This window comes from Sander lucioperca, chromosome 4 (genome assembly GCF_008315115.2).
Source record: "Sander lucioperca isolate FBNREF2018 chromosome 4, SLUC_FBN_1.2, whole genome shotgun sequence".
NCBI lineage: Eukaryota > Metazoa > Chordata > Actinopteri > Perciformes > Percidae > Sander > Sander lucioperca.
In genome coordinates, this window is record NC_050176.1 from 15,286,100 (window position 1) to 15,299,814 (window position 13,715).

The 13,715-nt window shown below is 42.8% G+C and overlaps 1 protein-coding gene across 1 annotated transcript; it reads left to right on the forward strand.

Annotated features, from left to right (window-relative positions):
* Nucleotides 1-4,473: 4,473 nt before the first annotated feature.
* On the forward strand, nucleotides 4,474-11,136 carry LOC116042563 (phe13-bombesin receptor-like). The gene is made up of 3 exons (XM_031288782.2): nucleotides 4,474-4,759; nucleotides 5,340-6,760; nucleotides 9,488-11,136. Exons 2-3 carry the CDS (start codon nucleotides 5,877-5,879, stop codon nucleotides 10,482-10,484), a joined length of 1,881 nt encoding a protein of 626 aa, XP_031144642.1. The 5' UTR covers nucleotides 4,474-4,759; nucleotides 5,340-5,876; the 3' UTR covers nucleotides 10,485-11,136.
* Nucleotides 11,137-13,715: the final 2,579 nt, after the last annotated feature.

The following is a 13,715-nucleotide window of genomic DNA, read 5'->3' on the forward strand; positions in this document are numbered from 1 at the left end:
AAACCCTGTCCTGAAGTAGGAGCTGAAAGAGTTACAAGAACTGCGGTCAGAGGGATTTATAATCCCCAAATTGGACCATGGAACATGAGAAAAAAAGGGTTCTAGGAACGTTATGTTCTAGGAACTGCAAAAATCCCTCCTGTCGGAAAGGGACTATTGATACATTTCGTTTTTAGCTTGTTATTGCTTTGTAATTAATTATTGGTATTTTCTATTATTTCTAATGTGTTTAGATTATTTGACTCTTGACTTGTAAAACTTTGGCACTTTAATGTACGCACATTTAGCTTATTTTTTTATACTCATTTTGTTGATTAAGCCAAGCTCCTAACAACGTACGAAACAGCTTGTGAACTCACTCAATAATATGGTATAGTGACATTGTGGTTTTGAATGATGAGTAGTAAAAACACGTCCATGGTACCATGCTGCAATTTCATTCAGAATGATGCTGATGTGTGACAAACTAACTGAACTCACAGGTGTGCTGCTGCCCTTTTGTTTTGCTGCCCTTTACAGGCTGAAACACAAAGGCAGTTTTTGAACAAGGTGCTGCTAACACTAATCACCGGAGGAGAAGAGTCCAAATGGCATTTACTCTGCAGCACTTCCACTGTCTGAAGTATCAAACCTGGCACACTCTTCTCTCTCACACAGTTCTCATTAGTCAGCAAGTCAAGGCCACAGCAATGTGTTCATCCTTTTCATAAAAGTAAACACTTCTGCTTCCTACTCTTGCTATGGAAAAAATACTGCAGCTCATTTAAATGATGAAGCTTGCAACACTTCAAACCCAAATTATTGTTGAATCTACGTCACTATTCTAACCTTGTACTAGACACGCAGCAATCCATTGATGCCGCTGTCACTGCTGGCAAGTTTTCTCTGAAAACGGAACAGAAACTTGCCCTGGAACAATTCTTACAAAAGAAGGATGTGTTTGCTTTACTACCGACCAGCTTTTTTTTCACTCTGCCTCACTCTGCAAAGTACGTCAACCGGATCGTTGGTCTGATTGGTTGAAGGATTATCCAATTGCGTACAGAGTTATTTGAACTATGCCCGTTGATCATGCCTCTTGTGCAGAGAAAATACAGAGCAGACTCCCCACACTAATGTTCAATCTTAAAAGATTGAGCTTAGTCTGGTGATAGCCAGACTAACGTTGTACGTCATTAACACTGTTTTTGGCCCCCCCCCAAAAAAAGAGTATAAACTCTTTCTGGCAGATCCCACTTCCTTTTGTGAATAAATGTGGAAACTAAAGGCCTTTTTATGGTTGTGCGTCGAATTGACGGCGTACCCCCGCAGACACCTCTGCGTCTACACCGGAAAATGTAACTACACGTCGCAGCGACGCTCGGCCGTGGCTGGGTCGCGTTGCATTTCCCCTGACTCATTTCCTGGTTCTCCTTCTCTATAAACAACATGAAATCAAGGAGAGGGTTAACTTTTCCTGCTACAGATTTCCCACCTTGGTCAGAAAACACAGGGGACACACTTTGTTTCTCTCACTATGACTCTAGAGTCGTACTCGCTCCAAAGCTAATTGCCGTCACTCTCTCACTTCTCCCTTGCTCTATCACCCACTCCCCACACACACACACACGCCGGCTCGACGCACACACCAGTATACACAAGTATAAACATCAGGCCACTTACGTAGGCTACGGCGAAAGCTCTGTGTGGAGCCTCCGCAAGACCATAAAACGGCCTTAACACCATGTAAACCATGTAAAAAAAAAAAAACTCTGTTTAATTACAAAATGGTATGTGTCCCTGTCTGTTTGGAGACAGATCTGAGATTCACCAGGGAATATGGGAAAGAACATAAAAGATTCAGTCTTTAAAATGAAACTAAATAATATATATATATATGTATATATCTCTCTTGAGCTGAGTCATAACTTCACAGCCAACTTTGGCAGCAGCAGTCAATATTGCAGAATGGGTTTTTTCCCTTATGCTTTACTGGAACTAAACTATTTAAATACTGACTGCTTCATTGCTTTATTTTATTGCATGATACATTTTTTCATCACTGTGAAAGGTGGACATGAATATGATATTCTGAAATTTCATAATGCATCTAGTTTTAAAGCTGTGGCAATATTTTGTAATGATACTGGACTTTCTCTATACTATAAAACCCCATTGAAAGTTAAAGTTACCATCTTTGTTGCCCAACCATGCCAAAGAAAATGTGCTAAACCCACATTAAAAATGTGAGAGTCAGTTATTTTGCCACAGGCTATGAACTCATGTTCTATAAATGTACAAGAGACACAACCTGTCCTGTCCTGAGACAAATTAAATGAGTCCACTGTGGAGAAAATGTCAGCAGGATATGAGTAAATTACCGAATTGATCAAAGCGCTATATGACAGGGAATTATTAATTCACTGATACTGGACTTACTGAGATTCAGGTCTATGCCATTTTCATTTAACCTTCCAAGTTAATCTGTGGAAAATTCATTTTCTGTATTTGATCCAGGGATAAAGCCTTTGTACAAAAGGTCCGTCAGAGAGATCTCTGAGCTCACTGGTTATCAAATATCTGATAACCAGTATAACCAAATTATGCCAGAAAGAATAGTAGGCTACTAAACTATGTATAAGAAAAATATGTCTTACTTTCTTTATTGCTTAAAATAGGGGCCAGTCACAGATTGGGGGTACATGCCCCCCCTGTCCCTTGTGGAAATTACGCCCCAGTCCGCATCAGAGCCGGGACACCACACCGCAGCAATTCAGCACACGGCAGATAGTGCGGGACAGGAAGTCGAGCTCAGAAACAAAATAAAACATTTGGTTAATTTTCAAAATAAAATACACCGTGCTCACGGCGGATCATATTTCCCTGCACTACACCTTAAAAACATCATAATGGATGGAAACAAACTGTTGCTGGTTTTGTGGTTCTGTTTATAGAAACTACATCCTGTTATATCGCGCGATCATACGTGAATTCGTGAGATCTCGTGGGTCCTCGTGACTTCAGCTGTCAGTCATGGCCGCAGCCGTTGCGCAACAAATCCCATAGACAGTATAGAATGGACCAACAGATCCCGTTGCTCTGGACGGAGACCAGTGAAGGATATTAGAAGCACTTTTCCGTTGATGGCTGAGCGTTACTGCGCAGCCTCCAACTGAGAGAGATGACGTAAATGTGCCGTGAGCAACGTGTCTGAAAGTTGTAAGTCTTCTGGTAGCTGTGCCAAGACAAATCTCAATCATTCCGAATATTGCAGAGACGGAGAGCGTAGGTATATGTAAGGAGATAACATAGGCACAGGCTAATTATTGATAACTAAAATGCTAGTTAACATTAGTAATTAAACTTAAACAGCTAATGTGAGACGAAACTGCCTGCGAGCTTCTCCTGTACTATACAGTAATTCCTCTACTATGCAACAGTAAGTCGCTTGGTTATGACACAATCGTTAGCCTATTTTTATAAAAATGTCTGCTACGGAGCCATAACGTGAGGTACAAGGTAATGGAGCCTTTTATACATTGTCGTGTTTCTTTAGAAATAAACAATGGACAAATAGAGTCTTTAAACACTTCAGATGTAAAGTTATTCGCTGTCAAAGTGGCGCCAAAATGAATGGCAGTCAATGGAATGCTAACGGGAGGTGATGGCTTATTAGCATCAAAATGGTGCCATAGGAGGTTTGTGGTCCAAGGAGAAGCTTACCCCCTTGACAAATCCGGAGCTGGTGGGTATTGAAGGACGGCAGAGCACGGAGCCGACACACAGCGGAGCCGATCCGCAGACGTTCTGCACACACGGTGGAAATCAGGAGTTAGGAAATATTGACGCTGTCATATCCTAGGTCAAAAGGGGCTCTATGACAGATTTTTGCCCCTTGGCCCACTACAGCAGGTTCATCCGGCCATGGTGAAATGGAGTAGAAGCATAAAGTAGAAAAAGCACATACTAAAGGAAAGTTAAAATTATACGTAAATAAATTAAGTTATTAATTAAGTACTTTCTTTCCATCATTGTCAATACATAACATACAAAGCATTTCTAAAACAATTGTATTTGTCCTTTCTGCAATATTTTTGTTCCTGCTCTTTATCAGTATATCATTTATTTTAAGAGGAATGTGTTTTGCTGTTTCCAGTTAGAAAATCTCGTACAAAAGTCGGGACAGGAAAATAAGCCAATAAGTCATTAAGCTATTTGGCTCAATCAGACGAGAGAAAATCCAGTTATCCTCATTTTTTTGGAGCGTCAAGACAGGAAGCAACAGTCCATTTTTCGGGACGAACCGAAACATGAAGCCTGCAGAGTTACGTTGATACACTTGTGATTGATCACAGGGTTTAATAACTGCCATAGGTACTGCGCGGATGAGTGCGTGCCGGTGTGTGTGTGTGTGTGTGTGTGTGTGTGTATGTGTGTGTGTGTGTGCGCAGCAGCTGCTCCCTCCCTGACTTTATTCCTCTCCTTTATATCCAGTCCTGCAGTGGCGGATGGGCTCGGAGCTCCTGGAGCGCAGACATGTGAGGAGCACGTAGTGAAAAAGAAAAAGCTGTTGGAAAAACAAAAGAGCTCTCCCAACAACAAATCCCTCTGTAGCTTTGAGACTCAAAACGGATTATAAAGCGCATTACCGGCTCGAAGCGATTCAGGACCAACTTTGCTACTGTTTTTTTTTAATTTTTATTTTGGTGCAGATCTTCAGTCACCACCTGGCAGCCTTCTCAACATCTTCAGGCTTTGAATATAAAAGGATCCGCACACGGTCAGTAAACGATAACTGAAATAAGGCGAGATTTGCTTTCTTTTGAGGGTTATATAATTATTTTAACAAACAGCTACTCCTCTCTGGCTTTATCCACTTAGGATTCAAATATATCTTTTGTAAGATGTGGCTGGGGTGGACATTTTTAAGTTTATTTATTAAAACGTTTGACTTCTGCACCTTTTTCTTTTCTTTTTTTTAAATGGCAATAATCTGATGTTGGTGAGAATTATGTATGCCCAGGGTGACATCCTGCTATCTGTGCTTGATCAATTAATAATTAATATTAAAGCTATACTGCAAAAATCTTTTTTTAACCATATCTACATTCTAAAAACTACAGTAGGCTACACAACAAATACTTTCCTGAGCAGAAACAGTCCGCACTTTATTCATTACAGAATGTTTCTCGACCATAACTGTGAGAAGCTGTGATCTACCAGGAGGAGATGTTTAAAGCTTTTCAGTGTTTTTTCTATCTAGGGATGTGTTATTTGCTGTTGTTTGGTCTGCTACAGAGCTTTTAATACAGCTTTGGGTGGAAATAACCACTGATATCTGTGATGCTTTCTCAAAACAGATTGGATTGCATCCCTGTAACAGACTAAAGGGGTGAGGAAGAAGAGAGAGACAGTGAGGAGGGGGGAGGTCTGCATGATGTTTGCCTTCCTTGAAGGTGAGATTATCTATTAACAGCTTGTGGCGGAAAATCAGGTTCAGACAGCCACTCTCTGGAGGAATGATTGTACATAGCATAAGGGCTGCACTGGGACCAGTGCTGAACTGCATGATGACTCCAGCTAACTCATCAGATGTGGCATAAGATGGGGGACCATGATTCACATTTGTCTAGAAATGTTTTTATCCACACATAACAGAGGAACCTGCAGACCACATAACTGAAACCTGAAATTATGTTTTTGGCAAGGAGTTCCTGTCTTTTTGGATTCTGATTTTTAGTGTTTTGCTTTCTTTTTTTTTTTTTTTTTTTTGTTGTCGATGAATGGATTTTAATGAGGACCAAGGGACACCAGTACAGTAAGCCCTACAGTCAAGATATTTGCATACATCTCTGCTACCTTTTGGCTGTGGCTTTTGTTTCCGCCTGGAGAACGGCATGGATCTGTCCCAGGACCACCTGTCAGACTGGAGCTCAGTGCAGCCCAGCTTCTCTCCGCTGCTGCAGTACGACGGCTCTCAGGAAAGACTCAACCACACCTACAGCTTCCACAGCTCTGTAATGCTGTCCTCCACTTTCAGTTCCGCCACTGCCTCCCTCCATCAACCTCTGCCTTCTCTGCTCCCCTCCTCCCTCATTCCTTACTCATCCCTCATCTCCTCCCCTTTATTCTCCACCACCTCAGCCTCATCCTCATCCTCTTATCCTGTCTACCAACCCTCCTCCTTTCCTTTGTCCCTGTCCACCTTTCCTTTGAAAGACTTGGCCAACCTGGAGAACATGCTGCTCTGGACTCTCCACGAGCCCAGCACAATCGCTCTGACCATCATGTACTGTCTGTCTTTCATTTTGGGATTTATTGGGAACTTAATGTCCCTGCGCGTCCTCACCAACAGGCGGAGCCGGCGGCTAGCTGGTGTCAGCGCCACTCGCAGTCTGCTGGTGAACCTGGCGGTGTGTGACCTGGCTGTGGTGTGTGTGTGCATGCCCATCACCCTGGGAAGTCAGATCTACACCGCCTGGGTGTACGGCGACCTCCTTTGTCGGGCGGTGCCCTTCACGCAGGCTGTTTCAGTCTCAGCCAGTGTGTTAACGCTGACTGTGATCAGTGTGAATCGCTACTACAGTGTTCGATCACCACTGCGAGCTCGCTCCATGTTTACCCGCCGTCGAATCTTGGCGACTGTCGCCGTGGTGTGGACAGTGTCTTCGATCATGTGCGCTCCTATTGCAGTGATGAACCAGCGGCGGGAGATCAGCTTTGAGACATTTGCCATCTTGGTCTGTGAGGAGAGGTGGCCTCAGCATCGCCTTAAACAGGGGTAAGTTCAGTCAAAATGTACCAGTATCATCAAGTCTAGGATCTATTCTCTGCAGATCCTCTGCTCTCCATCACATTTTCAGATCCATTTTTCACTTACAAACCAGAGAATCAACCATGATGCAGCTTGACACACCAAGCTGACACTGAGCAATTAGGCGCTGTTGAGCCATGGTCCCGTTAAATGGCCATCCATCACCAGTAGTTTTTGTCCAGCCCTGTTGGCAGTAATTGGCTCTTAATGGCCAATTGAGCATGTGGAACTGGAAGACGCTGTCAATGAAAAAGAGCTCTCTGATTGGCTGATTAACCCAGGGAATCGGCGATTTCACCCATTGAAATCGTTTTCTCCTTCTCTATTTTTCCCAGTCAGAAAAAAAGACCACAGACTAACAAAACCAGTGCAAAGCAAACTAACTTTACAGGGCTAGTTGCAACTTTTTGCCAGACATATTTTTAATTGATATTTTGAGGAAATAATAAGCCTTTTTAATTAGGTAGGTCTTTCTGTTATATGTGAGGCGCATAACTTACGTGCACGTCTTTGCAACTTGAGCGAACTTGAGGTGAAGCTCAACATGTAGTCAGTTGGTGTTTGCCTGTGCTGGTTTGGTGTGTTTGGTCCCTTTAGATTCTCGTACAGGAACCCACTTGCTATTAAAACCTGTGAGGTTCTTCAATGCTATGCTTGAAGCTCAGACTGTCAACTTCAGCACTATTTAGTACTTCAAACACAGTTTTAGTGACAGGCTTTTGTTCCTTTTTTATCTGCAGAATTTCCCTATTTTGGTTTCCTTAGGGACTGTTCATTACTTAATTAAAGGGCCACCGGAGGAGTTTTGTGACCTCTAACCTAAAAAGACGTGACCCTCCCCTCGTCAGTAATAATTTTCCTATGTCCCTCCAAAATGATTTGAAAAAGAGGAATGACCCTCCCCTTGCGTGCAAGTTTGCACTTAGCAAAGAAATACAGATGCCATTTGATTTTTACAACCATGATATACATGAGTTAACCTCTGCATTCTCATCTTACACATCCCACTCCTCTGTTATGGTGTGGTGGCCATTTCAGTAGATTTACTTACTAACATTGTTGTGGAAACACAATAAGCATGGAAACTAAATGCACACTTCATGCATTACTGCATTACTTCAGATACTAAGTTACTCCTCTAGTAAACTAGTATTCACATGAAATAAAACAATAAAACATTGAGACCAATCAGCAAAGGACACTGGGATATAGGCTAACCAATTCAACACTGGTTGCTATGGACTTGTCACTAGACTTCGTCATTGTATATTTTAGCACATAGGTAAAGCTGCCGAAGCTGAACATTATATTCCAAAACATATATGTTTATTTTTAAAGCAGATTTTAAGTTACATTGTAACAATTTAACAATTCGCCCTTATGAGATCCAATCGCGGCACGGCTGTTTTGGAACGCAATAGACAGACACTTAAATTCAACTAAAATGTAACAGTGAACAATCAGTGTTGGACCTACAGTCTGTTGAGATACCTCTCCAAACTCACCATAAAACGTTAAGACACGTTGAGAAAAAAAGATCCCTATTTTGCCGTAATCCAATGACACGAAAAAAAAGTAATCCACAGCGATCAGTAGATCCACAAACAGAGTCACGGTGTATCCAGCAAGGCGTGACATTCACCAGCCAGCTCCAAACAGGTGAACGAAGCCTCTCCACTTCGCCGTTTAAACAAAGTGGAATAAACGTATAAAAATCCAAATCTACACAAAACCCGCAATCAATTAGTAAGCTGACATCACATGTATATAGATGGCATTTAGGAAACCTTTATTGCAACCTTGGCACGGCAAGATGTCCAGACTAGTGCAACAGTAACTTTCGTTTTTTTGCGTCCTGCTGCTCCCATCGTCAGCCAGGTAATATTTTTTTTTTACTAAAGCAGTATATGAACTCTGATGTATTACCTATCACCATTTAGTTGTTTTGTGTTATTTAAGATATTTATAAAATATCTGGTCATGCCAGAAGTAATTATTCCACTCATTTTTTAAACAATGCAATTACCCGTTTCAGCCACCAGGGGGGCAGTGCTCCTCCTGACCCCCCCAGCAAACTCCGCGTATGCGGTCAGACCATCTGCTAGGGGGCCGAGACTGAGAGCTACATGGATAAATATGCACCAAACAAGCCACTTTGAAATTTTGCTCTTTTCATGAATAAAAAAGTTGGGTGACCCCCCCGCCCAGACTAAAAAATGTTGGATGACCCTCCCCTCAGCATAAAATAAAAAGACATGACCCTCCCCTATTTTCCTCCGGTGGTCCATTCCATAAATACCGAACGGTCCCTTAATCATGTCAAGTGTCTCAGAATGACTGCTATTGTGTTTACTTAGTAGTTTTCTGTATATGCCATTATATATTATTATATTACATTATATATTGATCCTTGTGTCTTGTTGATGAAAACAAGAGCAAATGTAATAGTCTTGAAAGGAACCCATTGTGTTCCTGATAACTATACTTACACTGCAATCCATAACTTGAAATGAAGCATGCCGTCATTGTAATAAAAATATCCTTGACTCATCAGGCATATCTAAATAGCAGAGGATGAGAGCATATTAAGTGTTTCATCACATACTGTATACAGATGGATATAATAGATATATTTTAATTGAAAGGGAATTAAATCAGTGTCTCGTTTTTAATTGTTTCACTTTTCTTCCACAGATATAATGTGCTGCTGTTTGTGATGCTCTACTGCCTGCCAGTAACCTTTAACCTCACCATAGGCTTCCTAACTGGCAGAAGGCTTTGGGGTGGAAAAAAATCCACTTTCGCTGATCTCGACCCTCGCAGCGAAGCTCTGCATGCCTCGCGCCTAAAGACGCGCCAGAAGATCGCCAAGATGGTTGTGTGTCTTGTGCTGCTGTTTGCAGTGTCCTGGCTGCCACTCTACTTGGTTGACCTTTGGATCGACTGCGAGCAAAGACCACCGTCTTGGCTCCTGCAGACACGGCCATTTGCCCAGTGGCTGGGCCTGACAAACTCCAGCCTTAACCCCATTTGTTACTGTTTCATAGGGGATCTGTACCGTTCAGCTAAAGTGATACGGACGCGATACTACCAGAAAGTCTCCGCTATCTTCGGCTCCTCCTCATTCTCCAGCTCAGCTGCCGTGATGTCTCCTACTGCAGTGATTACAGACACCAAAGTGACTGCTGCTGAGCGGCACCATATTTCTGCCACTGCTGTGGCAGCGTCTGCATCCATCGTTGCAATCCCCAGGCTGTTGAGCTTGGCTAGAGGACAGGGACTTGGGCGGAAGGTCGGAGACAGTTCAGACAGCCAAGCAGGATCCGACCACAGTATCTCAGACTGGTGTCGGTCCAGTCCCAGTGTGTGTGACAGCTCCTTGTTCCCCTGCCAGCTCCACACACTCCAGCACTCTATACAAACAGCAGACATTCTGCCCACAAGAAGACACTCTGTGATGGAGAACGTAGGATCATTACCTTTAAGAATGGAGTCTGTGGACATAGACGTGCTGCCTTTGAGGAGGCATTCGGGGGACAGAATATATGGTCTGTCAGCTGATAAGAGAGACATCATTACCATGGGCAGAGACGCTCTCTGTTACTCTGGGCAGCACAGAAGCAAAACATCACAAACCTACTATCTGGTAGGAGATGGGCAGGATGAAACAACCGATATGACCAGCCTGTGAAAGCTGCAGATTATCTGAAGAATCAGCACGGAGAATTTTTTCTTGTCTGTCCCACAGGCAGCAAAAACAAAAACAGCTGATTCAGTTTGCGATTGACACTGTGGGTTTATCCCTTGCAAAAGCCATTTTTTGTCTTGAGGATAAACTGGATTGGTTGACACACTCCTTCCTTCTCTGTATAGTATTCTCTCAGTATCATCAAAAGCACAGGGGATTCAGGATCAACGTTCACACCGATGCGATCAGGTTGTTGAAGGCAGATGGAGGGAGCAGTGATGGAGTGAAGCCTGCAGGGGAAGATCTGGGGGTTGTGTAGCCACGGGCTAGAAAGCCAGTTAACAGCCAGAAGCACAGATTAAAGCTGTGCACCATTACATGCAAGTCATATCATAAGGGATTTAGCTGCTAGTCACAGTCGTGTCTGCTTAAGTCAATAACCCAGCAGGGCGCATATGTGCGATTAGTTTTGTTTACTTTATGTTATTCTTGTTCTTTCTTATTGCTTTGCTAATGCAGGGACATACTGTATTAGAGCTTCTGACAGGTCTTTACAGGATAATGTCACCATCAATGTGTGGAGTCTGTGAAAAATGTGTACCGTAGCAGCAGTTGTTCACTTGTGCAGTCATGCAGTTGATTTGCAGGGAATATGAGACTTGAACTTGCAATACAATGTATGGTTTTGTTTTGCACATAACAACTCTGTGATATTGCTATTAGGTATAAAAGGTATTATTCAGTCTAATTTATCACGGCTACAAGGGACATTTTATGTAATTTCAACATGTGTGTGTACTCATATTGAATTATATAGCTAGAGTACCCGAGTTGGTTACTCACAAAAACAATTGAGACACAGCCAGTAAAGTGATCCCGACTGGTCCTGGCTAACGCCGCCATGCTAACCCTGCTAACTGCTAATGTTACCGGAGGACCAGGCAAGCGGGCAACGGCTGTTTACAATGTGTAACGTTAGCCTGTTCAGCGGCCGTAGCTGACAACGGTGAGTTATTTTAAGCCAAGAGAGGAGGGCTGTAGGCTAAATTGGGAAGAGGGGACCGTGAGTTTGCAGTGTGTTTAGCGATTGTTGCCGTAATTCTAAGCCAATAAAGTGTGTTAAATTGGATGGAGAGGACGGCAAGGTAACGTTAGTGCTATTTTTAGCGGTTCTCACCGTAATTATAAGCCGAAGAAGTATGTCTGTCCGTCGCTTGGAGAGGACGGCGAGGTTGTTGTGTTTTTAGCGGTTCCTACTGTAATTCTAAACTGAAAAAGTGTGGCTGTCAGTTGGGTTCAGAGCTCCGCGTGAGCACGGACTTTTATGACTGTCAGCATCTAACGTTAGCTACTCCGCTGTGCTGTGAAGTAATGTCTGGCTATGTGAGACAAGCGTCTAGCAACATTGTTGTGGATGCTGTGGTCTTAAGGCTGTTTTATGCTTCTGCGTCAACTCCACGCTGTAGCTACGCCGTCGCTCCTACGGCGTCGTGCCCACAAAGTACTGCTTGCTGGCCAAGTGCTAATTTCAAAACATTACTGACATATAGACACTTTACAAACGGATAACCCTGTCATTGTAACCAAAATATGTCTGAGTTTATTTGCAAAGCTTATGTCAGTGAATTAACATGTTGCTACTCCCCACAGTAGGCTGCTTGAAACGGCGACTATCAACACACAGGACGAGTTGACCAATCACAGTCCTTGCGGTCTGAGTCAAAGTTACACATTTTTGGAGGTGCACGTTGAGCTACGGCTGAGGGCTCGGAGAGGCGTTCGCGGCAACGCACAGCGTCCTGTGGGTGTACGCCGTCGATTAGACGCATATCATAAAACAGCCTTCTGCCTGGCAACCTCCGTGAACTTCGAGTCTGAGGAGGAGGGGGCGGGGGAAACGACTCTCTCCAGTATTTTGAATGTGTACCGCAGTAACTATTTTAAACACTAGCTGTCAGTATTACATATTGCACCTTTAAATCTAAAAAAGATTGTCGTCTGAAATAAGCCCAAAACAACCAGGTTTACGTCATTCAGAGAGGATTTAAAGGGCCGGATCACCCAAAAAACATTTTCTCACATGCCTTATGTGGTTTCTAATCATGGAGAAAGTTTTGGTTTAATTTGGCCTGGTGTTGCTTTTCTGATGCCACCCCAATATATGTCATTTTGGAGAACATAATTTTGTTTATGGTGCTAATAGGATATAATGATTACATTTTAAGAAATCAACTGCAATGTGTTATTCCAGAATCAGTGTCCTAGACTCATAATCAATGGATATTTCACAGTGGAATAGTGGTTGCAAGGAGCAGTTAATATTTTTCATGCCGATTGAAGAAATATGCCACTTAAGGGTGCCATGTGGATTTTTAATTTTAATCCAAGTCACCAAAGCACATTGCGTCTTTGAAGCCTAACAAATTTTACCTTGCACGGCAGCTGAATTCTCACGATATCACGAGATCGTGCGAGAATTGCGGGATCACGAGATCACACAAAAATCCATCTTGTGAGGCTTCAACTTTTTGTGTCTGAAGTGAACCATAAGCGGTTCGGACTAATCAGTGTCCTGTAAGGAGCTACTGGCACACTTTAGGTGTGGGACGACTGTGACTCCAGGCCTACTTATGGGATCTGTAACTAGGATATCAATGTTAATGCTATACTCTGGATGATACTTGGAACCCTGTCAACAGGACTATTTCTTCCTTTTAGGGTTGTAAAAATGGTATTGTATTCAGCTGCAGACATCTCAAAACCAAGACAAATTAAACCAAAACTGCATGTCTAGGTACTACTAAAGGTCAGACAAAATGTTTACAATTTGGGTGAGCTGACCCTTAATATTTTTATACATCACATTGACTGCATTGTGAATAGCTACAGAAAAATACATGAGTATATCAGTTTTAGTATTTGATAACAGGAGAGTTTTGGCCAAACCAGCACATGCCTTGATGAGCAACGGACTGAAACAGGGTGCCGAAATATCTTTAAAGGTTAAAGAAATAAAACACACACACACACACACACACACACACACACACACACACACACACAAAGATGCATGCACAACAACAAAATCTAATCTACCCTCAGGCTGCTTGCAAGACAGAGGTGGTGAATAGCATGAACTGCTGTGACATCAAGCTGCTAATCACACTCCTGACTCCCTTGCAGCTAAAGGGAAGAGGTGCAACACTCAAGGCATCAAACTGTGTTGAAACTGTC